The sequence below is a fragment of the Protopterus annectens genome, chromosome 4.part0 (genome assembly GCF_019279795.1).
Source record: "Protopterus annectens isolate FY-2018-M chromosome 4.part0, PAN1.0, whole genome shotgun sequence".
Lineage (NCBI taxonomy): Eukaryota > Metazoa > Chordata > Ceratodontiformes > Protopteridae > Protopterus > Protopterus annectens.
Genome location: NC_056733.1, coordinates 889,463,389 through 889,490,769, shown reverse-complemented (window position 1 = coordinate 889,490,769; position 27,381 = coordinate 889,463,389). Strand labels below are relative to the sequence as shown.

The following is a 27,381-nucleotide window of genomic DNA, read 5'->3' as shown; positions in this document are numbered from 1 at the left end:
TGACTGCAGCAGTGTGAACACTCGAACATCTACATTTATGGTAGGTATAAAACTGTACTTTCTCTACCTTTTTGGTGTATTTGCTTATAGATGAGGGAAATGTTATTTATGTGCATGCATTTCTTATTGGTATATTTTTCAGCCTACCTATTTGGGGCACCTGACATCTGGGGCAAGAAAAACTGAAGAAAATCGCGTCAGCTGCATCTTTTATACCCCTGGCGCTCGGACGTCAGGGAAGAGGCGACAGCAACCGACGCCGGACCTAGACTTTGGAATTCTGGCCGACTGAGGGTAGCCTGCCAGCAGGATAACCCAAGAGTAATGACTGCAACAGTGAATACACTCGAACATCTACATTTATGGTAGGTACACAACTGTACTTTGTTGGTATTGGCATGATCAGTTCTTCTCCAACACAGTTCTAACTAAACTGAGCATTTTTTCACACTGTAAAGTACTTGTGTGCTGACTGCTTGCATTTTGATATGTATTTCTGCTAGTTGCTGATTTTTTTTTCTCCTTCCATTGATTAGTTATTTGGCCTGTTTAGTCCCCATCACTGGGGTGAAAGCTGACCGAGTGTGGTCTTGATAGAGGCAGCAGTCAGTGGAGGCATGAGTTTTCTGTTTTTAGAGTGAATGATTGTCCATGCTCCCTCGCATCTAGGTGGTTGACTGGATATGAGGGAGCCCCATGTTAGGGACTGATGTAATGGCTGAGGTCTTTACCTCACAGCTGCAAGGTACATGTTTTGATTTTGATCTCTGTTGTCTAGGCTTGTAGTGGTCTGTAGACTGATAACGCAGTATTTACCTATGAAATTGAACCTAACTAGGTCATCCTTGTAATGTGATTAGTTGACCCTGTTCCTCCATTTTAGATAGGCAGTTCCCTGCGATTCCCAATCTCCACTTGGAATTCTACCTCAGAGTGTGTGCTCATGATTATGCTCCATTCCCATCTCCCAAAGAGAGGCAAGAAGGCTTACTTAAGCCTTTTGTTCATCTCCTCCACAGCAGCTCCAACCAGGCACTCGAGGTGTTCAACAAATTCAAGTCCCCTTGGTCGTACTCTAGGCATTCTCTCTCTACTCCAATAACTGCTGCAGTAGGGCCACTTGTAAGTAATGTGTACTGTTTGTATATTTACTTCAGTCATTATTAGAGTTAGAATCACCTAGAAGGTAAAAAGGTTACCATTATACTTTTGCTCTACTTCTATTTTGTCCATTCTCTTTTAGAAAATGAGGAAGCTGTCGCTGTTCTCCTTGGTATTTATATAAAAAGAACACTGGCACTGTGATATGTGCCCTTTTAACATTTAAATAGGGAATGTGATGCTTCACCCATCTTTGATGAAGTCCTGTATCTTCTTGGACTAATTCACTCTTGCTTTGTGTTCTGTCCACAGTTTAATGTGCAATAAATAAGCCACTTCCAGATAACGTGAAGATATCATGTCATGTACTCTAAAACTGAATGTACTGAATTTATTGCATCAAATTACATGTTTATACTTATCTGTCTCATTTCAGATGATTTGCAACAACTGTTTTACAGTGTGGCTAATTTTATCCAGTCGGATTATAAAGGTAGCATATATTTAGGTTTGCCAGTGTTTGTGATTCTCACATTCAAGGGAGAAGTGGTGTATCATGACATGTGGAGGGCACATTTTCTTCTGCTGAAAGAAGTAGCCACTATAGTGACAGAGCAGTGTTTGTCTGGAAGAATTCCCCAGAAGAGCATTACTGGTGAAAAATATAACATTTACCAAGATGTCTTCCAGTTTGTTGTCTGTAAAAAGTTGTGTTTAGTGTTGTGGTGAGTACATTGTATTTTTTTTTTACTCTCTACTTGTACTATATTCTGCTGTTTGCTTCCAGATAGTTTGCCTAACCGTGTTCCTGTTTGGCTTCCCCTCTAGTTTGTAGTGTTTGCTTGCGTTCTGAATGGTCTTTGCCTTCCTGATCAGAATCACAGGTACTCTGTAGCTGGCTGTGAGGTGTGTATGACTGTTAAATGAAATGCATTCGCTCCTCACAGAATTATTTCCTGGCTTGTCTGGTCCAGGTTGTTTTTAAGATTATCTGTGGAAAACCAAATTGTGGTAAAAATACCCTTGATATTGTGAAGCTCTTTGACGTGGGTGACCATATCCTGCAGAGTTTTTTTTATGCATAATCAGAATGCAAAAGATGTCCTACAAAATGCTGCTGTGGGAGGTAACCTTATCACTTAAGATGTGTGCTTGCTTGTAGCCTAATGGCTAAAAAGGTTAGATCAGTCAGCTGTTTGCAGTAGTGGTTGTTCATGTGAATGTTGTACTTTTGCAACATTTGTTTTTTATTGAACGCTTAGTAAATTAGTATGTGTTACACCCAGTATTATGGGTGTTTTTCTGGTACTTTAAGCACAGGTTAGCTTGTATTGACTTTCAGATTGAGAGACCCACAAGGTTGGCTGAAAGAGGATATATAAATATGGTTGTGCTAGTATGGGGCATTTGCACTGCCCATTTCGCACACATAAATTGGGGATAATGCTGTACCTTGTGCATGTAAAGGTCTGGAAGGGCATTCAGTAACCTGTGAATGCTAGTGCATGACATTGTGCAAAATATGGCAAAGGTGCCATTTTATGTTTGCTGCTTGTATATACTAGACCACCTGTGGAAGACATTGACAACCACTCCTGTGGTTTGATGTGGTTGGTCAGGAGGTTTGGTTTAACAGAAATTGAGGACTTTACATTAGTAGGTCATAGAAGAGGGTTAAGATTAGAGTGTATCCCCCTGTAGTGGTGGTCAAAATGAGAATGGTAGATTTTAAAGGAAAAGGCATTGAACTGCGTGGGAAAAGAGTAAAGAAATTGACATGTCTTTCCCTTTTATTTGAGGGATGGTCTCTTGTTTAGGTCTCATTTTGGGGGATGGTCTCTCATTTAAGGCTTATTTGGGGGGGTGATCTGTCATTAAGGCTCCTTTGGGGGATAGTCTCTTATTTAAGTCTCATTTGGCAACGCAAAACTACTACCCAGTCACATGGGGGGGGGTAAGCACAACCTGGAAGTATTTTGCAGACGTGCACAACCCCAAACACCTGCACCGTCACATGGGGTTAAGCACAACACCAAACAGCTGCGCCATCACACAGGGTTAAGCACCATCCCTGAATGCCTGTGCCATCACACAGTTAAGCACAACCCCAAATGCCCGTACTGTTACATGGGGTTTTGCACAACTCCTGAGCACCTGCACTGTTACATGGGGGTAAGCATAAACCCTGAATGCCTGCGCCGTTACACAGAGGTAAGAATACCCCCTCAATGTCTGTGCTGTCACACTGGGGTAAGCAACACCTCCCAAACGCCTACGCTGTCACAAGGGGGTAAGCACACTCCCCCAATGACTTCGCTGTCACACGGGGGGTAAGCACACCCCCTGAATGCCTGCAACATCACATGGGGGTAAATACAACCCCTGAACGCCTGCGCAGTCACATGGGGGTAAGCACAACCCTGAATGCCTGTGCCGTCACATGGGCGTAAGCACATCACCAAATGCTTGCGCCATCACAGGGGGGTAAGCAGAACCCCAAACATGTGTGCCGTTACACAGGGTTAATTCCTCTGAATCTTTGTTGAAATGTAGAGCTGATCATGATGGCATTCATTTGAAGAGAGCCTTATTCAAAGAAATTTAGGTTTGTTTTTCACTTTTCTAAATAGCTTAGCTTATTTTCCCTGGGAATGGTCTAGTTTTGGGGTTGTAAAATAACATGCATCCTAATGTGATTAGCAGAAAACTGAGTACCTCTTTCTATGAAATTTCTGGAATATGTGCATCTTGGATATGGACCCAAATCTGCGGTGTGGGGTGTTTGGTGGATGGTGGGGTTAGCAGCTGGTACGGCTTATATAATGGTTTGAATAAGTATGGTGTAATGGGAAGTAGTTGGATCTGATTAAGATTCAAATTTGTGGATGTAGCAAGTTCAGTAACAGATAATGGAAGATGAAGAGAGTATTTATTGCTGCAGAAAGAAAAAGTAACTAATAATGACACAAACAGATATTTGTATTTTGTATTTTATTTTAGTCACAGCCGAGACTATGGTATCTCTAAAACGTTGGCATTGTATAGTCAGAGTTTTATTTTGGACTATGTTATGCAGACTCTGTGTACCACTTCCCCCTCCCCCACCAAACATAGTCTGCATACAGTGGCCATAATGCTGTCTCTTTTTTTTAGATCCATTGAATGCCTTGCAGCCCACTACAAGCATCCCTCCAGGTGGGGCGGGTAGTATAGCGGGAATGGTCTCCCGACTGCCCGGACCCTCGTTGCCTGGAATGACTGGCCTCGGACTGATGGGCCAGCAGATGACTCTTCTGGGACAGCAGCAGACGGGAGCAGCGGTGATGGCTCCTCATGGTATGTCCGGAATTACTGCAGCCTCACTGCAGTGTGAGCACTAATGCAGTGTGCAGCACATTTTCTGTAAGCGTTTGATTTAAGTGTGTGACTCGTGAATTGGCTACTTGCTGAAGGGACTTCATTCATTAATAGTTATAGGTGACACTGAAGAAATTCAGTTTCAGAATTCTTCTGCGGGGTCTGTATTTGAGAAATTCTAGTTATTGCTAATGTCTGCATGCAAGCTGAGTCTGCTTTTTAGAGCTGGCTTGCTTGTCTGGCAGTGTGTTGAAGCCTGATTACTTTGCTTGCGGTGTCATTTAACTTTCACATTGAATGTTCAAAGATTAACATTATTAGTCATCTAATAGTGTACATCTGTCTGTCCTCTCAAGAGCTTTTAGAAGATGGGAGCTGTTCTTTTGTGTTGGTCTTTGCAAAATGCTGGAGCTTTTACATGATGACTAATGAATGGGTGTTATTTCCTTTGTCACAGTGATCTTTGTTGCCACTTACAGATTTGCAGGAATCTACAACTGCAATCCCTTTGTCTGTGTTAGCAGTAAAGTTATCATTGCTGCCTGGTGAGCCTGCTAGGGTTACATAGCACGTTTCCCATTGCTAATGCCCTTTTGTGGTCTCAAGTCCTCCCATTAGGTATGGCAGCATGAGCAGCCATACTGTACATGTAAAGGGGGTGTGGAGACATTTCATAGTGTTGCATTAGGGAGTGAGTATATGCAGCTGCCCTGGTATGGAAGGTAACAGGCTGAATAAAACTAAAAACAAGAAAAAAACTGTTCAGCGATAACTGTGTTGGTACATACAGTGGATATAAAAAGTGTGCAAACCCCTGTTAAAATTTCAGGTTTTTGTGCTATGAAAAAATGAGTCCGCAGTAAATCATTTCAGAACATTTCCCACCTTTAATGTGACCTATAACCTGTACAATTCAATTGAAAAACAAATATGTTAGGGAAAAAAATATAACAAATAAAAACGTACAATAAGCTGGTTGCATAAGTGCGCACACGTTTAAACTAATACATGTTAAGTTGTCAATCTCGCCTTCATTCTTGCTGGATGGGTTCGGAGCCGATCCTCGGCTCCGACTCTGCACTTGCTAAGCTCGAGAGCTAATTTTACCAGCTCGAGGCAACCCTATATCCCATGATGCAAGGCAGAGATTACTCAGATCTCGTTTGCCGCTTCGCTAACGAGGTGCCTTCTTTTACCAGCTCTAGGTAAGTGAACTTTTCAGAGACTTTTGTCTACCCCCCTTTAACCTTTTGCATATAAATATTACTTTTTGTTAATTACCGACTCACGTTAACCCTATTCCTGTCAGTGTTCCCTTCTTTTAAGTAAATATTCCCTTACCCCTAGTTAGGCCTTAGGCCTTCCCCTCCCTAAATTTTTTCCTGTCAGGGAATTTTTTGTGTGTGACTGTCTGTTATCCCTGTTAGTTTAATTTAATTAAATTGTTGGACTGAGTGTGTTCTGTGTGAGTGTGTTTCCAGTGTTTCATCGACACAGTTATGTCGAAGGACACTAAGGTCTCAGGCTTCAAGAAGTGTGACTCATGCTGTCAGAAGATGTCTCTGACAGACGGTCACACTTCTTGTGTTTATTGCCTGGGACCTTCGCACCTGCAGGACTCTTGTGCTATCTGTCATGCTTTCAGCCCAAGAGTCCTGCAGGAACGAAAAAATAAGCTCATTTTAAGGGGCTTATTAAAACCCGAGAGCTCCCCGACTAAGTTGGTGCCGGGGAAGCCCTCGAAACCTGTTAAGCCTTTGGCTCAGGCTTCCAAGCCGTCGGCTTCAGGTTCTTCCTCACCAGGTTCGAGATCGGCTCCGGCTGGAGCCGATCTTTCTATACCAGTATCAGTATCGGCTCCATCCGGCGCCGATACTGTCAAGTCTAGTCACTCAGTGTCGGCTCCGGTTGGAGCCGACGTATCTTCGGCTCCGATGGCTCCATTGATCTCGAAAAAGAGATCTCGATCCCCTTCTGTGGAATCTATTCATTCGGCTCCAAGATCACCCTTGCTCTCGGAGCAGTGCCATCAGAGCCGATCTTCTCGGTCATCCAGGCTATCTGATCACGACCTTGAGAGAGGGGTGAGTAGACTATTAAAGTCTCAGGCATTGGCCCAAATACTCCATAGCCCATCTCAACAGACGGTAGCTATATCACATCCACCGAACATTCCTCCTTCGACTCTCTTACAGAGCTCGGAGCCGGAGCTCCTCGGAACCGGTACGTTGTGACTTGAGCCGATACCACCCCTTTCGGCTCCGTCGTCCTCGGCTCCGATTTCCTCCTTGAGACCTTCATTGGAGGGATCCGGGCATCTAGTCTCTCTCGTCGGCTCCGAGGGGGCGAGTGGCATCGGACCCTTGTCCGACCCCGTTCTCCCTCTCGGAGCTTTGGCGTTGGTGAGCTCGGCCCCGACATCTGCCTCTGAGCCTTCCCTCTCGGTGAGGCCTGGGGTTCCTATCTCTTCGGAACGGGAACCTTCTGGTCTCTCTGATGGGGGAGCCTTCGAGGTGATGAGGAGTGTACTAGCCCCTGGGCTTAGTCAACGGACAGTTCCATCAGCTCCTCCCACTACAGTGCCTGCTGACGTCTCTTCCCACTCTCTTGCTCCCGGACCCAGAGATCCAACGCCTCAGGTTTCCCCATTGGGAATATCTTCCTCTTCCGAGGCTTCTCCTGATCCATCGGGAGAACCCCCCCCCCCCCTCTGTAAGAGGACATGTAAGAGGAAACATTTAGACTCCCCTGAGTCTACTACATCAGATACTGACTTGGATGAGTCGGAGGGGTCCCCAAGGTCCTCCTCTGAGGATGTCTCATTTTCAGACATCCTTGAAATCCTTAAACAGAGGGGGAACTGGCCCTCCCTTAATCCCTCCGAGGACGAGTCAGTATACCTGGAGGCGTTCGGATCTCGACCCACCACCTCCTGGGTGTCTCTGCCTTTCGACCCTCTCATGGAAGTAGTGGCTCGGAAGGCATGGATGGCTCCAGATTCAGTGGAACCTACCCCCAGGAGACCATCAAAATTTATTACAGCCCCACAAGATAGACAATACTTAACAAAAGGTGTCCCAATTGATGCCATGGTGGTGGCTGCTGCCACCAAGAAGGAATTAGCTGATCCTTCAGTACCTGTTCATCCTCCTAATAAGGATTCTAGGACTATGGACAGGTACGGTAAGCGGATTTTTTTTTCAGCGATTTTTGCCATGAGATCGCTGAACTACTTATGCCACTTCACCCGCCTTCAAAGAGATGTTCTTAAAGAGTTGGGAGAAGTTTTACAGGATCCGTCAGCTGCTGGGTCTCAGGATAAGATTAGCTCACAGCTAGGAATCCTTAACTCCATTGCTAACTCCTCCATGCGGCTCATTTCTTATGCAGCCGATGGAGCGAGTAGGGCAGCAGGCACAGGAGTGGCTTTAAGGCGTCAGTTCTGGATGCGGCTTTGTAATTTTGCAGACCCCTTCAAGGCATCTTTCACAAACTCCCCTTTTGATGGCTCGACCTTGTTCGGTCCTCAAGTGAAAGACACTTTGACTAGATGCGAACAAGATGGCAAGACTCTTTCTGCCGTAGGAGTCCGTTTCTCCACCCCTTCTAGACCTTACCCCAAAGGACAGAAGGGAGGGAAAATGTGGTTCCAAATCTCAAGGAGTCACGCCTGACGACGAAGTCAGTTTACCCCAGAGGCAGAGGGGTAACAATAATAGACGCCCTAGGGGCAGAGGGGGTCTGCAGAATCAGGGTAGCAGAGAGCCTCTTTCTGACAAACCCTTCCAGCATCCCTGAGATGTTGCCCGATTGTCCGCCTTAGGAGGCAGTCGGGGAAAATTATCGCTATACCCAATAGCCTGGCTTTCCCTTTCTCAAGACAAATGGGTACAGTCAATTATATCCGAGGGTTACAAAATTCCCTTTATTCAAACCCCAATTCAACAAAAGGGAACCCTTCCAGACATTCCACCCGGTCTAAGGGAACTAGCAGTACTAGAAATATCAAAACTGCTAGTAAAGAGCCATCCAGCCAGTCCCAGCGGACCAAATAGGATCCGGAATCTACTCAAGGTTCTTTTTAGTTCCAAAAAAGACAGGGGACTGGAGACCAATATTAGATCTGAGCAAACTCAACAAGTTTGTAAAGAAATCAAGATTCCGGATGGTCACGCTTCAGTCCATTCTGCCCTTTCTGGGCAAGGACAATTGGATGTGCTCGATAGATCTTCAGGATGCGTACTATCACATAAAAATTCACAGACGCTCCAGAAGATTTCTCCGCTTTCAGCTGGGGACCCGTCACTTCCAATTCAGAGCCCTGCCCTTTGGACTCACTATAGCCCCCAGAGTGTTCACCAAATGCATGGCAGTGGTTACGGCTCACCTGAGATGTCAAGGATTCCAGGTGTTTCCATATCTAGACGACTGGCTCCTCACTGCCACCACCAGGCATCAGCTTCTTCAAGCCAGAAATTACACCATTCACACTTGCAGAGGGCTAGGAATTTCTATAAATTTCGAAAAATCTGCCTTGTCGCCTTGTCAATATATTACTTTTATAGGCGCAAATTTGGACACTGTACAACTTTCTGCAAGGTTGACAGACCAAAGGATCTTGGACATTCAAAGACACGTCCAAGTGATTCTATTCAGCAACAAAATTCAGGCCAGATTTGCTCTGAAAGTACTGGGTCTTATGGCGGCCGCCATAACACTTCTTCTCCTCGCTCGCTTTTACATGCGGCTGCTACAATGGATGCTATTCACCCAATGGTCCTTTCAACAACTTCCCATGCGTCACGAGATCATAGTAACTCCAACTTGCAAAAGACATCTGACTTGGTGGATATCGTCCCCTCAAATCCATCAAGGCAGACCATTTGTTCCTCTTGCCCCGGTTGCCACGGTTACATCGGACGCCTCTCTGATCGGGTGGGCATTATCAGGGCAGAATGGTCCATGGCACTTGGCAACCTTTCGAGTACCATCTGCACATAAATGTTCTGGAGATGAGAGCAGTGCTTTTAACATTGCAAGCCCTCAACGAGACTCTTCCCCTGGGAACTATTGCAGTCCAAACGGACAATATGTCCGTAGTGTGGTACATAAACAGGGCGGAATCAAGTCCTATCCACTGTGTCGAGAGGCTCTCAGACTTTGGCAATGGGCAATCTCCTCTCATCGGTTTCTGATAGCAACGCACATCCCCGGGAAATCCAACATCATAGCGGACAGATTGAGCAGAGCTATTCTCATGCCTCACGAGTGGTCTCTCAAACAGTCAGTGACGGAAGAGATTTTTCAGAAGTGGGGCCTTCCTTGCTGCGACCTTTTCGCTACACCTCAAAACAGCAAATGCCCAGACTTCTTCTTCTCTCTTCCCCCTTCCAGGCCATCCCCTCAGAGACGCTCTAACCCAAGATTGGCCCCGGGGACTTCTTTATGCCTTTCCCCCCTTTCCGCTGATACCTCAGCTAATTCAGAAAGCAACCGCCTTGAGAGCCAAGTTGATTCTCATTGCCCCTTATTGGCCACGACAGATTTGGTTTTCGTTCCTACATCATTACCTCTTGGTACAGCCATGGCATCTGGACCCAGTTGCAGATCTTCTGACCCACCAGTCGGGTCAACTGCACCAATCCATACCTTCTCTCAGCCTCACTGCTTGGTTGCTCCACTTCCATCCTTAGCCAGGCTTCCTATGATTTCTAATCCTGTACGGGATATCATAGTAGCTTCCCTAAAATCTTCTACCAGAAAGATCTACACTAGTAAATGGCGACGTTTCTCTTTCTGGGCAAAAGCTAGGAACATAGACCCCTATACTGCTCCAATTCATTCGGTGTTGGACTTCCTAGCTGACATTTTTAATTCAGGATCCTCTTCTTCCACAGTGAAAGTTCAACTGGCAGCCATTTCAAATTTTCATATAGGCTTTTTGGACCACAACATTATGTCACATAAACTTTGCAAGGCATTCCTTCGAGGTATCTTTTTATTGAAACCTCCTATTAGAGACCCCCCACCACAGTGGGATCTAAATTTAGATTTAACATCCTTGATTCTTCCCCCGTTCAAACCTGCATCTGCCTGTTCCTTGAAATTGCTTTCTTGGAAGACACTTTTTCTAGTTGCCATTACATCTGCCAGGAGAGTATCTGAGCTTCATGCTCTCTGTGTTCGCCCTCCCTATCTAATATTCCACAAAGATAGGGTATCCCTAAGAACTAATCCTTCTTTCTTACCAAAGGTGGCATCTCAGACTAACCTAAATCAGTCCATTGATGGTCTAGTATTTTTCCCGAATTATTCTGATAGAGCTGAACAAAAGTTACATTATCTCGATGTTCACAGTCAGCTGAGATATTATCTGGATAAGACAAAAATTTTTAGGAAATCTGATCAACTTTTTCTATCCTATGCAGAGAACAGGAAAGGCCTTCCAGTTTCTAAGGTAACTTTATCTAGGTGGCTGTCTTCCGTGATCACTTACATTTATCAGCTCAGAGGCAAAGAGTTGGTTTCTAACCCAAAAGCCCATTCTACCAGAACTCTAGCTACATCTATAGCTTTTCAAGCTAGACTTCCAATAGGCACTATTTGTGCAGCAGCCACATGGGCCTCTCCTCATACCTTTGTCTCACATTACAAATTAGATTTGGTCTCCAGAGACGGAGCAAATTTTGGTTCCACCATTCTCAAGAGTCTGTTCCATTGAGCCACCCAGGATAGAGGTGCTAGGGACGCGGTCCCATCCAGCAAGAATGAAGGCGAGATTGACAACTTAACATTTAGAAGTTATGTACCTACCATAACGTTCCATGTTAGTTGTCTTCTCTCGCCTTCTTTCTTCGTCCCTCCTTCCCCTAGGCTGGTCAGAGCGAGAAGATTATACACCTTCTACTAAGAGGTTATTACCTTTTCTAGCTGTTCAACTCCTAGTGTCACTAGATTATGTGGATCCTTTCTAGAGGGTTATGATGTTATTTAGTATTTTTATTTCTTCCTCCTAAGTTGGAAGAAAATACTGCTATTTCTTTAGCTACCAAACGAGATCTGAGTAATCTCCGCCTTGCATCATGGGATATAGGGTTGCCTCGAGCTGGTAAAATTAGCTCTCGAGCTTAGCAAGTGCCGAGTCAGAGCCGAGGATCAGCTCCGAACCCATCCAGCAAGAAAGAAGGCGAGAGAAGACAACTAACATGGAACGTTATGGTAGGTACATAACTTCTAATTTGTTGAAGCCTGCCTTGATCTGGCCAAGGCCTTTGATACCATTCCCCACTCAGGAATCATAGAAAAACTCATTAAACTAGGCATCAACCCATATATCGATTGGTGGGTTGCAAACTGGCTCACAGATAGAACCCACAGTGTGAAAGTAGTTGACTCCAAGTCAGACTGCAGACCAGTCACGAGTGGATTCCCACAGGGTTTGGTCCTGGGTTCTCTCCTGTTTGGTATCTACTTCTGTGAAGTCCAGGCCAACACGAAGGGACTCTGGCTGACAAAGTTAGCAGACTGTTGCAAGTTGGGAGCTATCAACTCCCCAAGTGATGTTGACATCTTACAGAAAGGCCTCACTGAGACAAAGGACTGGTGTCAGAACCATGGCCTTAAGCTCAATGCCAAAAAATGTCATCATCCCCCTTGGGGAAAAACCCATTTCCCTTGAATTACCACATTGATGGTAGTCCGCTGAACACAGAAGGTGTTGTAAGAGATCTGAGAACACAGGTTGACAGCAACCTCTCTTTTGACCACCACATTCTTACTGTGGTCAGAAAGTCCTTCTATTGTGATCAGAAAGTCCTTCTGTGCGGCACATCTCATTACTAAGGGTTTTGCATCCAGGAAGAAAGAGGTCATTGTCTCGCTTTGCTCTTCCCTCATTAGGCCAGTCATAGAGTACAATGCCCCCATTTGGCATGTACCTCACTAGACACCTGCAATAACTGGTGAGGCCAGAAAAGTACCTCACAAAGAGGATCGTAGGCCTTAAACACTTGTCCTATATGGACAGACTCAAAAACTCCAACTATTCTCTGTCTCATATTGCCTACTTAGATGCGATCTCTGCTTGAGTTACAAAGCCATGTCTGACCCAGCTCCGTTAGAAATGCTACATCTAAAGAAATCCAAATCCTTCCGCACCACACACTCACGAGACCTCTACCTCATTACCACAATCAACTGAACATGCTAGAGGGACAGATTCATAACCCAGAGACTGCCCATGCTATGGAATAGACTTTCCCATACATGTTAAGCAGAGCACCTCACGGGCCCTCTTCAAGAGAAATCTTGATGAGTGGATGGGAAATAGAAAATTCGCCCTGGGGATCACTCCAGTGGCTTTACTCGACAGAGGCACTGGGAACTAAGGTTGGGTGGCACGATGCCAAGGTAATCCTATGGGCTAGGCTTGTAAAGGCTCCAGGGCCATTAGCCTAGTACACACCTATGAACCTTACTAGGAAATTGGCAGTTGCCATCACTTAAACTTTACGATATAAAAATTAAATTTAATAATATAGTCTATGTGACATGGTATTAGATAAGAATGATGCAATGAAACCTAATAGTTAATTAATTTTCTCACCGATTCATACACTGCAGGACCTTTCTTTAAGTTTGTGATGATGGTATTGGGCAAAATTGTTCTAGAAAGCCTGAAAGATATGTTTTCATCTGATTAGTGATGAAAGGAAAACAGTGTGTGAACTTCCACAATGAATCATTTAAATTTTATGAAAGCAGAAAATGGTGGGGGATGATGGTTGACTCATTTCAGTTATGTGACACTATTGAATACAAGTGTAATTGCATTGTATAATCTACTCAGGCATTAGGAACATGTTAACAGTAGCAAGTTACATTTATTTTGATGTGTAGATTTTTTTTGAATGCAAACAAAATGGTCTGTTTAGATCTGTAGATGTTCTTCGTTTTTCACTGTTGCAGTCACCACATTTGGGTTATCCCTGCCAGGGTAGCCCTCAGCTGGCCTGAATACCAGAGACTTAGTATTTCTGCGTCTGTTGCTGTCGCTTGAGGACATCCGGTAGTCAGTGGTATAAAGGATGGCAGCTGATGCCATTACAGCAGTCTTTCTTGCCGTGGAGCCTGAAACCGAAGCAGTTCGCACGAGTGCCAGTCTGCTGCTACCTGAGTTTTGTTGCTGAATTGAAGTTGGTCTTTGAAAGCTAAGTAACCCATTGGGGATCCTTTTTTCCTGCACTTAACCGATGTCAGAAAAAGTTAATAATTGCCTTGCCTGTGGAAAGCAAATACCACACTGGGACTTCCACTCTTACTAAGTCACTTGTCTAGCCCAGACCACGACGTGCCTTGTTGTCGATCCTGTGCTTTAACGCCAGAACTATTCTTCGTCGGGCCCTTATTGTAGCCAGATATTTCTGATTACAGTCCTTGAATTCTGATATGGCTTCGGTAAGTCATCCGACAGCAGATCTTCCAAAAAAACGTAAAGATAAATACAGAGACAGACCTCACAGGAACAAATCTTCCGATGATGCTACCGCAAAGCTGGTAGTCAGTCCTCCGGAATTCAGTGAGTTGCTTTCGCAGCCCCTGATGCCCGCTTCAGTTAATTTGCAGGCCGCTACCGAGACCCTTTCGGAGTCTGGTATGCCGCAGAACCCTTCTTCGTGTAAGGATCCTGCAGTCGTCTCTACCTTGGATGGATCCGGACCTGCTGTGCAGGCACCGGCTTCCGAGGAAATCCTTCGCAACACCTAATCCACACTTAAACTGATGTCTTCTTTCACAGCTACCATTCTTTCAAAAATAACAGAGTTCCTTAGGCCCAAGGGTCGAACCACCCCCAAGAAACAGACCATCAGCCTTTTGCCTCAGTCACAAATGCTTAAAATGGCAGAGGACCTTATCATGCTGATTAGGGGAAGCCAAGCCACTCCCTCAAAAAGAAAGAGATTTGTCTCCATCAGTTTTGTCTGAACAAGAATCGGATGAATCCAATGCATCTGACTATGAAGACATACATATGAGGATTCTGATGCAGAGGAATCTATTCTTTCAGCCTCTCCCCCGGAGGATTTTTCCTTTGGGGAAACCCTGCATACTTTAAGGGAGCATTTCAAATGGGGAGAGTCAAGACTACCCGCAGTCTAAAGAGAGAGGCAGAGAATTCCTGGACTTTCCACAGCACAGACCTTTAGCCATCCCCCAGTCCTAGATGTGGTGGATGATGTCTTACTTGAATCCAGCTAGACTCCAGACAGCCTCCCTTCAGCTCCCAGAAAACCGGACAGGTACTACAGAGTCCCTGACTCTCACACATATCTTTTTAAAAACCCAGCAGCGAACCCTGAGGTCATTACTCAAGGCCCAAAAGGGGTTAAAGCTATTTCAGCTAAGAATCCCACCCCCTTAGACAGGGATTCCAGAGCACTGGACAGAGTGGGTAAAAAAGTATACACCTCAGCTACTCTTGCTATCAGGGCACTAAATTGTCATTTCCATATGCTTAAGTATCAGCAGCATACCCTGGAAGTCCTTAAACAAAAAAAATCCTGCTTTTCCTGCATGGGCAGAATCTAAAGATTTACAGGAGTTAATGCACTCTGCTGGTCAAGTAACTAAACACACTTTGGACTGCAGTTTTGACGTCCTAGAAGCTTCTTGCAGGGCAGCAGTCACTGGATCTGTCATTAGAAGACATGCATGGCTTAAGGAGCAACCCCTGCCCAGACCATGTCAAATCAAAATTGTTGGATGCACCCTTGCTTGCACAAAGATAACTTATTTGGTACTAAAGCAGAAGAGGTGTTAAAGAAGATGGAAGAAAAAGCAAAATCTATGCAGATCGTTAAAGATTTCTTACAGGTACAGCCTCCTAGGTTCAGCAGGCATTTTCCTTCCAAGCACTGGTCCTTTCCTGCACATAGTAAACAGGGCCAATCTAGGCCCCTTGGAAATAGACCTCCAAGACAGCAGTCCCAAGGGTTGCAGAGATCTTAAGCAGTGGACTGCCTCCACTTCAAAACCAGGGAATTGTAATCCACCCCCTTATGGTAAGAACTCGCAATGACTCGCCCTCTGCCCAACATCACATACCCCTAGGAGGAAAACTCTCTTGTCACTCAAAACACCTGGGCCACCATTACCAAGGACCAATGGGTTCTGAACATTGTGTTTCGGGGTGAAAAGTCTCCTTCCACACCCTTCTCAACCCTAAAAGGGTTCCCAGATCTGTCACCAAATCAGTGGGTGGAGGCTCAAAAGCAAATCCATACCCTGCTCTCCTTGGGAGCAGTAGAACATGTTCCTGCAGAGCAGGTAGGCCAAGGCTTCTACTCCAGACTTTTTCTGGTACCCAGGAAAGAGGGCACCTGGTTGCCCCATCCTCTGTCTATCCATTCTAAACACCTTCCTGGTGATCCCAAAATTCAAAATGCTCACCCTCCAGCAACTGCTACCCATGCTCTCCAGGGACACGTGGCTAGCCACCCTGGACCTAAAAGAGGCCTAGCTCCACATTCCCATCAGGGAGTCCTGCAAAAAATATATTGGTTTTAGGGCAGGATCTCAACACTCAGTTCTCTACTTTTCCCTTTGACTTATTTACTGCTCCCAGAGTTTTCACAAAATGCCTGGGTCTGGCCATTGCTTTTTGCAGACAAAGAAACATTCAAATTTACCCCTACTTAGACGACTGCCTTATTCAGGCAGACAGCCAGGAAAAGCTGCTCAAAGACCTGGCCTTTGTAAAGGACCTACTAACTTACTTAGGGTACACAATTAACGAAAAGAAATCTAAACAGGTACCCACCAAAGGATAATCTTCCTGGGAGCAAGTCTGGACACAGCATCCCAGATGGCATGCCTAACAACAGAGAAGCAAAGTTTCCTATCAACTTACTTCTCTCAACTGGCCGCCAGGCCCCAGCTTTTTGCAAGGGAAATCCTGCAAGCCCTGGGATTCATGGCATCTTGCATACTCCTTATTCAGTATGTCAGACTGCATATGAGGAAACCTCAGTGGTACCTAAAGAGCCTTTGGTGTCAACACTCTCAAGATCTGGAAACTCGTTTACCTATTATTCCTTGCCTGAGGAAGGAATTTCTTTGGTGGGCAACAGCCTGCTTCCACAACAAGGGACTGCCCTTCTCCCCACACCCCGCCGCCCAGACCTTCACCACAGATGCATCAGCTTATGCTTGGGGGGCACACCTGGACGGCAGGTGCATACAGGACCAATGGAATCCCCAGCAACTCCCTCTGCACATCAGTCTAAAAAAGATAATGGCTGTGCAGCAGGCCTTGATGGCTTTCAAACCCCTTCTCTCTCCAGGGGCTCTCTTGATCAAAACAGACAACACCACAGTGATGTGGTACATCAACAAACAACTTCTCAGAGGCTATTCAAGAAAGGTCCAGGTTCTTCTAAATCTCAAAAGTCTCCTTCCTCAAAATCTGATAAAACAGAGAAGAGATTAGCCCCGGTCATACCCCAACCCCTGTGCCTGTCTCTTCCAACAACACGACCCTATAGCCACTCAATTCAGTTCCCATTTTATTAGGTCTATAACCACCCTGCTGGGCACTCAGACCATCCAGCCACTTACCCTTCTCACTCCTACCCCAGACAACCCTAACCCCCTCACTTTTAATACTGTTAAAACCAGCTACGTAAAAAAAACTCCTAACCAAGCTAAAACTCTATCTTGCTGTTGACCAACTCCGTAACTAATTTCTAAAGATTGCTGCACCTTCTATTGCCTACCCAAAATCCATCTTGATCAATCATTCCATTACAGAACAATACATCCTCTTCTCTGGAAAGTATCCCATATCATTGCCTTCCACTAAGGTGGACCCTCCAGGAAACTAACAAATTACCGACCCGTAGCCACCCCCCCAAAAAAAAAATATTTGAAAAATGCATCCACAACCAGCTCCTTCACCACATCCTTAGTCACAACCTGCACATAGTACTAGCACAGCTCTAATATCTTTCACCAACACCATTAATCATCTCCTTAATAAAGGTCAGTCTGTCTCTTACATCTTTCTCGATATGTCTAAAGCCTTTGACACTGTTTCTCACCAACTACTTCTAGACAAACTCACATCCTATGGCCTCACTACTGCATCCCTAATCTGGTTCCATAGTTATCTTTTCCATCGCCAGCAGGCAACCAAATGGGCAAACTGTCTCTCCCCCCTACTCCCCATATCAGTAGGTGTACCCCAGGGTTCCATTCTTGATCCCCTCTGCTTTACCATGATTTACTAACAAGCTCAGCAACTCAACTGGCACACATTGTCCAGTACGCTGATGACTCCAGACTTGTATGCTCAGCCACCTCACCACAAAAACTTCAAATAAAAATGCAGTCCTCCATTCAGGCCACAAAAACATACCTCTCAGAACATCAACTCATACTTAACCCAAACAAAACTAAGATTGTAGTCTTCAGAAGCAAAATAATCAAACTAGGTCAGTCCCCTCTCACAATCCTGTCTTCCAGTGGAACCAAGATTGAACTCATTAGCTAGACTAAACTTCTAGGTGTCACAATTGACGACTTCGTTCGGCTTTTCCTGGTTAGGGGTTGCCACAGCGGATCACCTGACCGCTCATGATTGGCAGTGGCGATGTTCTTCGTGTTTCACTGTTGCAGTCATCACATTTGGGTTATGTGCCTTCAGGTAGCCCTCAGCCGGCCTGAGTACCAGAGTCTTCGGATTTCTGTATCGGATGCTGTCGCTTCTTCCTTGACGTTAGGTCGTCAGGGGTATAAAACATGCAGCCGACGCCATTACATCAGTCTTTCTTGCCGTGCGGTGCCCAAAGCAGAAGCAGTTCGCAAGTGCCGGATGTCCGACTCCTGAAATTTTCATTTTTGAGTTTCAGACCCGAAGTCTTCAAAAAAAGATAAGTACCCCGTTGGGGATCCTTTTTCTTGCTCTAACCGATGTCAGTAAAAGTTAACAATTGTCTTAGTGTGGAAAGCAAATACCTCATAGAGATTTGCATTCTTACTGCATTCCCTGTTAAGGCCCAGACCACGGCATCCCACACTGTCGGTTTTGTGCCTTGTTCAACAGCCGAAATACTCATTGTTGGGCTATTTTTGCAGCCGATTACTTTCTTACTTGGTCTGTGTACTCCGAAATGGCTTCATTAAGCCATCTGACTACCGATCTTCCGAAAAAATGCAAGGATAAAGACAGAGACAGACCACATAGGTCCAAAACTGCCGATGACACTTCCGTTAAACTAGTCACCAGTCCGCCGGTACTCAGTGAGGTGCTTTCGCAGCCCCTGATGCTTGCTACTTCAGAATCGCAGGCCTCTACTGAGACCGATTCGGAGTCCAGTATGCCGCAAGATGCTTCTTTGACTATGGAACCTGTGGATGTCTCTACGTTGGAGTGCTCCGCAGCCGCTGTGCAGGCACTGGCTTCTGAGGGTGTATTCAGGCCTACAGACATTCATATTAAACAGATGCCATTGTTTTCATCCAGGCCAAAAACTCGCACTACGCCTAGAAAACTGACGACCAAACCGCAGGCTCAGGCCCATATGCCTCAAAAACAAATGCTTAGAATGGCTGAAGACCTTATTACCTTAATTAGAGGAGGCCAGCCTTCCCCCTCTGAGAGACCTTGAACTGATTTTCTTTCTGATTCTTCTGGTCAGGAATCTGATATTTCTGCTCCTTCTGATTACCAGGATGTACCCTTATCTACTTATGAGGATTCTGATGCAGAGGATTCCATTCCCTCTGCTTCCCCTCCAGAAGATTTTTCTTTTGGTGTAACCTTGCATACTCCATTTCCGCTTGGAAAGCCAGGATTATTCTGAGTCCAAAAAGAGACTTGGGGAATTCTTCCTACCTCAACGCAGGCCTTTAGCTATTCCTCCTATTCTGGACATTGTAGATGATGCTTTCTTGGAATCTAGCCTTACCCCAGACACTACCTCCAGCTCCCAGAAAACCTGACGGGTACTACAGAGTACCGGACTCTCACAAGTTCCTCTTCAAGAATCCTGCGGATCCAGAGACCATTTCCCAAGGACCAAAAGGCATTAAGGCTACTGCTGCCAAAAATCCTACCCCTTCTGATAGAGATTCTAGAGCCTTGGACAGATTGGGTAAGAAGGTATATACTTCTGCTACTTTGGCCATTAGGGCTTTAAATTGCCAGTTTCATATGTTAAAGTATCAGGAGCATATTATGAGACTGCTTGGACATAAAATGATGTTGATTCTTGACCGTACTGAACAGAAAGAATTGCAAGATTTAATGCATTCTGTAGAACAAGTTGGTAAACATACTTTGCAGTGTGGTTTTGATGCTTTAGAAGCATCTTGCAGGGCTGCTGTCACTGGGTCTGTACTTAGAAGGCATGCGTGGCTTAAGGAACAAAACTTGCCAGATCATGTTAAAGCTAAATTACTGGATGCTTCCTTAAACCAAGACCGCCTTTTTGGCAACAAACCAGAAGAAGTCCTCAAAAGGATGGAGGAAAAAGCTAAATCTATACAAACTGTTAAAGATTTCCTACAAGTACAGCCTCCCAGATTCAGTAGGCATTGGCCTTCAAAGAACTGGTCCTTTCCAGTCCCTTCCAGGCCTTCTCAGTCCAAACCCAGGAACAGCAGACCACCTAGGCTATAGTTTCAGACTACGCACAGATATAAGCAGTGGGGGCTCCCACTTCCAAAGCAGTGAGTAGTAAGCCACCCCCTACGGAAAAATGGCACAATGACTTAACCTTAAACCTTCCAAGCCCTGCTCAACTACCTGCTCCCTTAGGAGGAAAGATCGCCCTGCATGCAAAAAACTGGGAACTCATTACCCAGGACAAGTGGGTTCTGAACATAGTTTCCCACGGATACAGATTCCACTTCCACACACTACCAACCCCAAATGGTTGGCCAGACCTACCCCCAAATCAATGGGTGAGGGCCCAACAGCAGGTTCTCTCTCTTCTCAGTATCAGGGCTATTCAGCCTGTCCCAGCAGAACAAAGGGGGCAAGGTTTTTATTCAAGACTTTTTCTGGTACCCAGAAAAGACGACTCCTGGCGTCCTATCCTGGACCTCTCTATTCTCAACACCTTTCTGGTGGTTCCAAAATTCAAAATGCTAACTCTTCAACAGCTTCTTCCTATGCTAGCCAAGGATGCCTGGCTGGCAACCCTAAACTTAAAGGAAGCTTACCTGCACATCCCAATAAGAGGATCCTGCAGACAATACGTACGTTTCAGGGCCGGCTCCATGCACTTTCAGTTCTCTGCACTTCCCTTTGGCTCATCTGCTGTGCCTAGGGTGTTCACACTGCTCCAGCCATTGCATTTTGCAGGCAGAAAAATATTCAGATTTACCCATACTTGGACGATTGTCTGATTCTGGTAGAAAGCCAGGACTTGCTATTACAACACCTGACATTCGTAAAGAAACTTCTAACCTTACTGGGGTACATCATCAACGAAAAGAAATCTCACCTAGTACCCTTCCAACAGATTGTATTCCTGGGAGCAAGCCTGAACACAACTTCCCAGATGGCATTCCTCACTCGGGAGAAACAAGTTTGTTTGACAACCTACTTCAAACTATTGACCACAAAACCCCAGCTATCTGCAAGGAAAATACTGCAACCTCTAAAGTTTATGGCCTCTTTCATTCTACTAATTCCATATGCGAGACTGCATATGAGGAAGCTCCAGTGGTATCTAAAAAGCCTATGGTGTCAACATTCTCAGGACCTGGAAACAATGATTTCTATCATTCCTTGTATAAAGACAGAGTTCGTCTGGTGGCAAAGGCCTGCTACCACAACAAGGGACTCCCTTTCACTCTACTCCCTGCCACCCAAACCTTAACAACAGACGCATCAGACTATGCATGGGGGGCTCACATGGCAGGGCAGTGCATTCAGGGCAAATGGAACCCAAGGCAGATGCACCTGCATATCAGTCAAAAAGAAATGTTAGCTGTACAGAATGCTCTGACAGCCTTCAAAGACCGTATTCTTCCAGGACAACTATTGGTGAAGACAGACAACACCACAGTTATGTGGTACATAAACAAGCAGGGGGGAACCCACTCGTACTCTCTCTAGCCATAGCTCTGTGGGACACAGCCTTGAGCTACTAAGTACACCTACAAGCACAATTCCTGCCAGGCAAACTAAATTCACTGGCAGACGACTTAAGCAGAATTCTCATGGACCCACACAAATGGAAACTAGAACCCAAAATATTCAACCTCTTAAGGAACAAATGGGGGACTCCAGAGGTAGACCTGTTTGCCTCCCCTCAGAACTACCAATTGAACAAATTCTGCACAAGAACTCCCCACAGTCAAACTTGGAAAGTGGATGCCCTGTCCTTTATCTGGTAAAGCCTCTCGGTTTATGCCTTTCCCCCTCTGCCTCTCCTCTCGAAGGTTCTACTAAAGATCAAACAGGACAAGCCAAGGACAATACTGATTGCACCAGACTGGCCATGCCAGCACTGGTACCCCCTGTTGCGCAGTATGACACTGCTACAACCATGGCACCTGCCTCAGACCACTTCCCTACTGTCCCAGCAGGCGGGCCAGATTCTGCACCCTCAGCTTCAAACCCTGAACCTTGCAGCCTGGCTAATTCCTTGAGCTCTCCTCTAGCATCCCTCAGTAAGCAGGTGCTGGATGCCATTCTGAAGGCAAGGAGGCCTAGTACTAGACAATCCTATGCTGAAAAGTGGAAAAGATACTGTTCCAGGAGCCAGGCTCAGGGGAGGGGCACAACGGTGCCCAGCTTACCTCATATTCTACAGTACTTAACAGAAATGCTCCACAAGGGCCTATCCTTCTCGTCAATTAAAATTCATGCCTCTGCCATTTCAGCACATTATAATACTGAGCCACCCCTCTTCTCTCACCCCTTGTTAATGCAAATTCTTTAGAGGGGCCAAAAATGTAAGACCCCCTCAGGAGAGCTCCCACTCCAGCCTGGGGCCTTAACTTTGTATCGGAAAAGCTCACCCCCCCCCCTTTTGAGCCAGCTGCTACAGCAGAGTTGAAATTCCTTTCTTGGAAAACAGCCTTCCTTCTAGCCATCACTTCAGCAAGAAGAGTGTTTGAATTACAGGCCCTCATAGTAGTGGAACCCTTCATTATCTTCCATGCGGACAGGGTTTCCCTCACGACTAATCCTTCCTTTATGCCCAAGGTGGTGTCTACGGTGGCCCTAAATCAGTCCATTCATTTGCCTACTTTTTTCCCTAATCCACAAAACAAAGAAACAAACGGGAATGAATACTACACTCTCTGGACATGCTCAGACAACTTAGGCTTAGTCCTGTCCAAATAGAATCTATCAGAAAATCTGAACAGCTGCTAGTTAGCTTTGCTGCAGGGGCAGAGAGGAAGGCCATTTCAAAGCGAACCATTTCCAAATGGATAGCCCATTGCATTCATTTCTGCTACAAGCACCATGGAAAACTTACCCCACAGGGGATAAGATCACATTCCACCAGGGCTGCATCTACCTCTGCGGCATTTCTCAAAGGAGTCCCTACCAGGGACATCCTAGAAGCTGCTACCTGGAGTTCTGTACATACCTTCTCCAATCGTTACCACATGCTTATCTTTTCTAAATCCAGAGCTGGATTTGCCACTGCAGTCTTGCAGGCTTACTAGCTGGCCCTAATGCTCTTTAACTTCCTCCTCCCTTCCTTAGCTTTGGGAATCAACCCAAATGTGATGACTGCAACAGTGAAACACGAAGAACATAGTACAGCTGTGTACACTTAACATAAATGTAGATGTTCGAGTGTATTCACTGTTGCAGTCCTGGTTACCCTCCAGCCCCCTGACTTCTATTAGCTGTACCTTTCTTCTTTACTGTATTTAAGCTTTCTGGTGTATTTGCTTTGTGTTGGAGGTGTAACCTTGTATATAATTGCTTCCCATTATGGGGGCACCTGACATCTGGGGCAACAAAAGCTGATGTAATGGTGTCTGCTGCATGCTTTATAACCCTGACTACCTGACGTCATGGAAGAAGAGACAGCATCCAACGCAGGACCCAAGACTTTGATAGTCAGGCCGGCTGGGGGCTACCTGCTGGCAGATAACCCAAATGTAATGACTGCAACAGTGAATTCACCGTTCACTGGTTCGATTCTCGACTTGGGTGCCTTGTGTGTGGAGTTTGCATGATGTTCTTCGTCTTCCCTTGCTGCAGTCCTGACAATTGGGTATAGTCCGCGTCCCAGTCGGCCCGAATACCAGAGTATAAGGCTGACGTCGGTCATGGCGCCTTAGACTGACGTCAGTACGTCAGGGTACTAATGCGCATGACCGACGCCATTTCCTCAGTCTTTTTTGCCGCATGGTCCGATGCAGAAGCAATTTTGCGAGTGCAGGTTGGCGTTCTGAGATTTTCCGAAACCGGAGTTTCAGACCGAATACAGAGTTGGCTAAGTAACCCGTTGGAACATTTTGGTTTTATCTTGCCTCAGTATTTAACCGGATGTCAGAAAAAGTGAATAACTGTATTTCTTGTGGGAAGCAGATACGGGATAGGGATTATCATACTTTGTGTATACCTTGTTTAGGGCCTGAGCACGACGTTGTTGGTTGCCGCTCTTGTGCTAGATTTAACAAAGCACTATTAAGAGGAGGCTTGATTGTGCTAGGTTAGTGTTTGGGAAGCGTTGCAATTATACTATGCCGTCGGATACTCCGGCCTGCTTCATCTAAGAAGCGCAAGGACAAAACAGTGAAGTCTAGGGGTGAGGAACCGGCAGTCCCGGACGCCGGTCCTTTAGAAGGCTCAGGGAGCCAGAGGTTTTGCCAGGAGTCTCTATGGAGTCTCAGGCAGATACTTTACTGTTACAGGATGTGCCCTCTCAGGAGGTAGGCCAGGCTGAGGGGCTTCTCAGGTAACTGTTCTTCCCTCTCTTCCCAAGGTAGTTAGGGCCTCTCCTTCTGTTGCCAAAGCTTCTTTTAGAGGAAGGCCAAGTTCAGCTTCTGTAGGGGCTTCTCCTAGCATTTCGGGCTCTGTGCCTAAGAAACATATGCTTAAAATGGCAGAAGATTTGATTACTCTGATTAGAGGTTCTATGCCCCACCTGATAAGAGGCCTAGGGTGGAACAGGAGTTTGATAGTTTTGAACAGTGTTCACAGGCTTCAGAGTCTTCTGTGGAAGACTTGCAAGAGTTTCCTACTTATTCTGATTCTGATGTGGATGATTCCACTCCTTCAGCTTCTCCTCCTGAGGATTTTTCATTTTCAGAGACTCTTCACTCCATGAGGGAGCACTTTAAATGGGAAGGCCAGGATTACTCTGACTCAGAAAAGGCTTAGGGAATTCTTGTTTTGCCCCAGCATAGGCCCTTAGCTATTCCTCCTGTGTTGAATGTGGTGGAGGATGTTTTGCAGAGGCTTCTCTGAACCCTGATTCCTTGCCTCCTGCTCCTGTTAAGCCTGATAGGTATTATAGGGTGCCAAGCTCATAAGTATTTGTTTAAGAGTCCCAGGGCAGACCCAGAAACTGTTTCTCAGGGGCCTAAAGGTGTTAAAGCTTCTGTGGTTAAAAATCCTGTACCCTCTGATAAAGAGGCAAGGGCTTTGGATAGGTGGGGTAAGAAAGTATATACTTCTTCCACTCTAGCCATGAGGCGTTGAATTGTCAATTTCATATGCTGAAATATCAGAATTATCTCCTTTCACAATTGAAATCTAAGGTGGATGCTTTGGCGGAAGGTATTGAGTGTAAAGAATTGCTGGATTTGGTTCATGTGTCTGAACAAGTGGGTAAGCATTCTTTGCAGTGTGGTTTTGATGCTGTTCAGGCCTCCTCGAGGGTGGCTGATACTAGTTCTGTTCTTAGCAGACATGCATGGTTGAAGGATCAGAATTTAGCTGAGCATGTTAAGACCAGGATTTTGGATGCTCCTTTACAGTCTGATGTGTTGTTTGGACCGCCTGTGGAAGCAGTTTTAAAGAAAATGGAGCACAAAGCTGACTCTATGCAGACTGTTAAAGATTTTTGCAGGTGCAGCCTCCGAGTTTAGTAGAAATTGGCCTGCTAAGGGGTGGACGTATCCTGCTTATGGTTCCCAGTCTAGGGGTAGGTCTAGTCGTGGTAGGGGCAGGGCTCAAGGTTCTTTAGGCCTAGATCAGACAGTTCACCTGCTCAGACTTCTGGTGAGGGCAGGGGTCAGTCCTTTGTAAGCAGAACCAATGACCTGCCTTTTCAGCTGCCAGTGGACTCTCGTCTGGCAGCTCCTTTGGGAGGAAGATTGTCTCTTTTCAAAGAAAATTGGGATTTAATCACTCAAGACAGATGGGTGCTGGATATCATTCATCACGGGTACAGATTTTATTTCCACACAATGCCCCCTTTCAAAGGCATGCCAGATGTTCCTCCTCCACAAAGAAAAGAGGCTCACAAGCAAGTTTCTCAGTTACTCCAGATAGGGGCTATTCAGCCAGTCCCTGTGTCAGAAAGGGGCTTGGATTTTATTCTCGCCTGTTCCTAGTACCAAAGAAGGGGAACACGTGGAGACCAATTTTGGATTTATCTATCCTCAACACTTATCTGGACATTCCCAAGTTCAAGATGTTGACGTTACAGCAACTGTTACCTCTGCTGGGCAAGGATCACTGGATGGTAACTTTGGATCTCAAGGAAGCTTACCTTCATGTGCCCATAAGGCTAAGTTGCAGAAAGTATCTGCGGTTTCGAACTGGAGATTTTCATTATCAGTTCTCTGCATTGCCCTTTGGCTTATCTACTGCGCCCAGAGTATTCACAAAGGTTCTGGCTCCAGTGATAGCTTACTTCAGGCTTCAAGGCATTCAAATTTATCCTTACTTGGACGACTGCCTGATTCTGGCTCAAGAAAAGGAACACCTTCTACAGCATCTGGAATATGTCATAGCAGTGCTAAGATGCCTAGGGTATTCTGTGAACGAAATAAAGTCCAGTCTAGTACCCTCTCAAGACATGTGCTTTCTGGGTGTGAGACTGAATACAGCAGCCCAGATGGCCTTTTAACCCCGGACAAACAAAAGAGTCTGTCACTTTACTTCCATCAACTATCTCATCAGTCCGTGCTGACTGCAAGGACAGTCCTTCAAGCATTAGGGTTCATGGCATCTTGTATTCTGGTGCTTCCCAATGCCAAACTGCATATGAGGAAGCTGCAATGGTATCTCAAAATGTATGGACACAGCACTGCCAAGATTTGGACACTGTCATTCAAATAATACCTTGCCTTCAAAAGGAATTCTTGTGGTGGGCTCAGGAATGTCACCTAAACAAGGGACTCTCTGTGACCCGGCCAGAGGCGAGTCAGATTTTAACGACAGATGCCTCAGACACTGCTTGGGAGCTCATCTAAATGGAAAGTGGATACAAGACAAGTGGCCTGCCAGACTACAGCATCTACATATCAACATGAAGGAGATGTTAGCAGTCCAGTTTGCATTGATGGCGTTCAAGGAGTTACTTCTTCCAGGGCAGGTGTTGATTCTGACAGACAACACAACTGTCATGTGGTACATCAACAAGCAAGGGGAACACATTCTTATCCTCTATGCAGGCAAGCAATGATTTTATGGGAGACTGCGTTAAGCCTGCAACTGACTCTTCAGGCAAGGTTTCTGCCAGGAGCACAGAACTCCCTAGCAGATGTATTAAGCAGACAAATCATGGATCCCCACGAGTGGAAACTGGATCTTCATGTATTTCAGAAATTGACAGTGTCATGGGGAACTCCAGACATAGATCTGTTCGCTTCTCCACTAAACCACCAGCTGCCAAAGTATTGCACAAAGGGGTTTCATCACACAGCTTGGAAAGTGGATGCTCTGTCTTTCAGTTGGAAAAACCTTCATGTCTATGCCTTTCCACCTCTACC

At 45.6% G+C, this 27,381-nt stretch overlaps 1 protein-coding gene across 1 annotated transcript in view; it reads left to right on the top strand.

Moving 5' to 3' along the window:
• The window catches only part of LOC122800363 (mediator of RNA polymerase II transcription subunit 15-like), an 886,273-nt gene that overhangs the window by 368,892 nt on the left and 490,000 nt on the right, over window positions 1–27,381 (top strand). Inside the window, exon 5 of the mRNA XM_044069812.1 lies at window positions 4,255–4,437. Coding sequence (XP_043925747.1) covers window positions 4,255–4,437 — 183 coding nt within the window. The remainder of the gene's footprint in view (window positions 1–4,254; window positions 4,438–27,381) is intronic.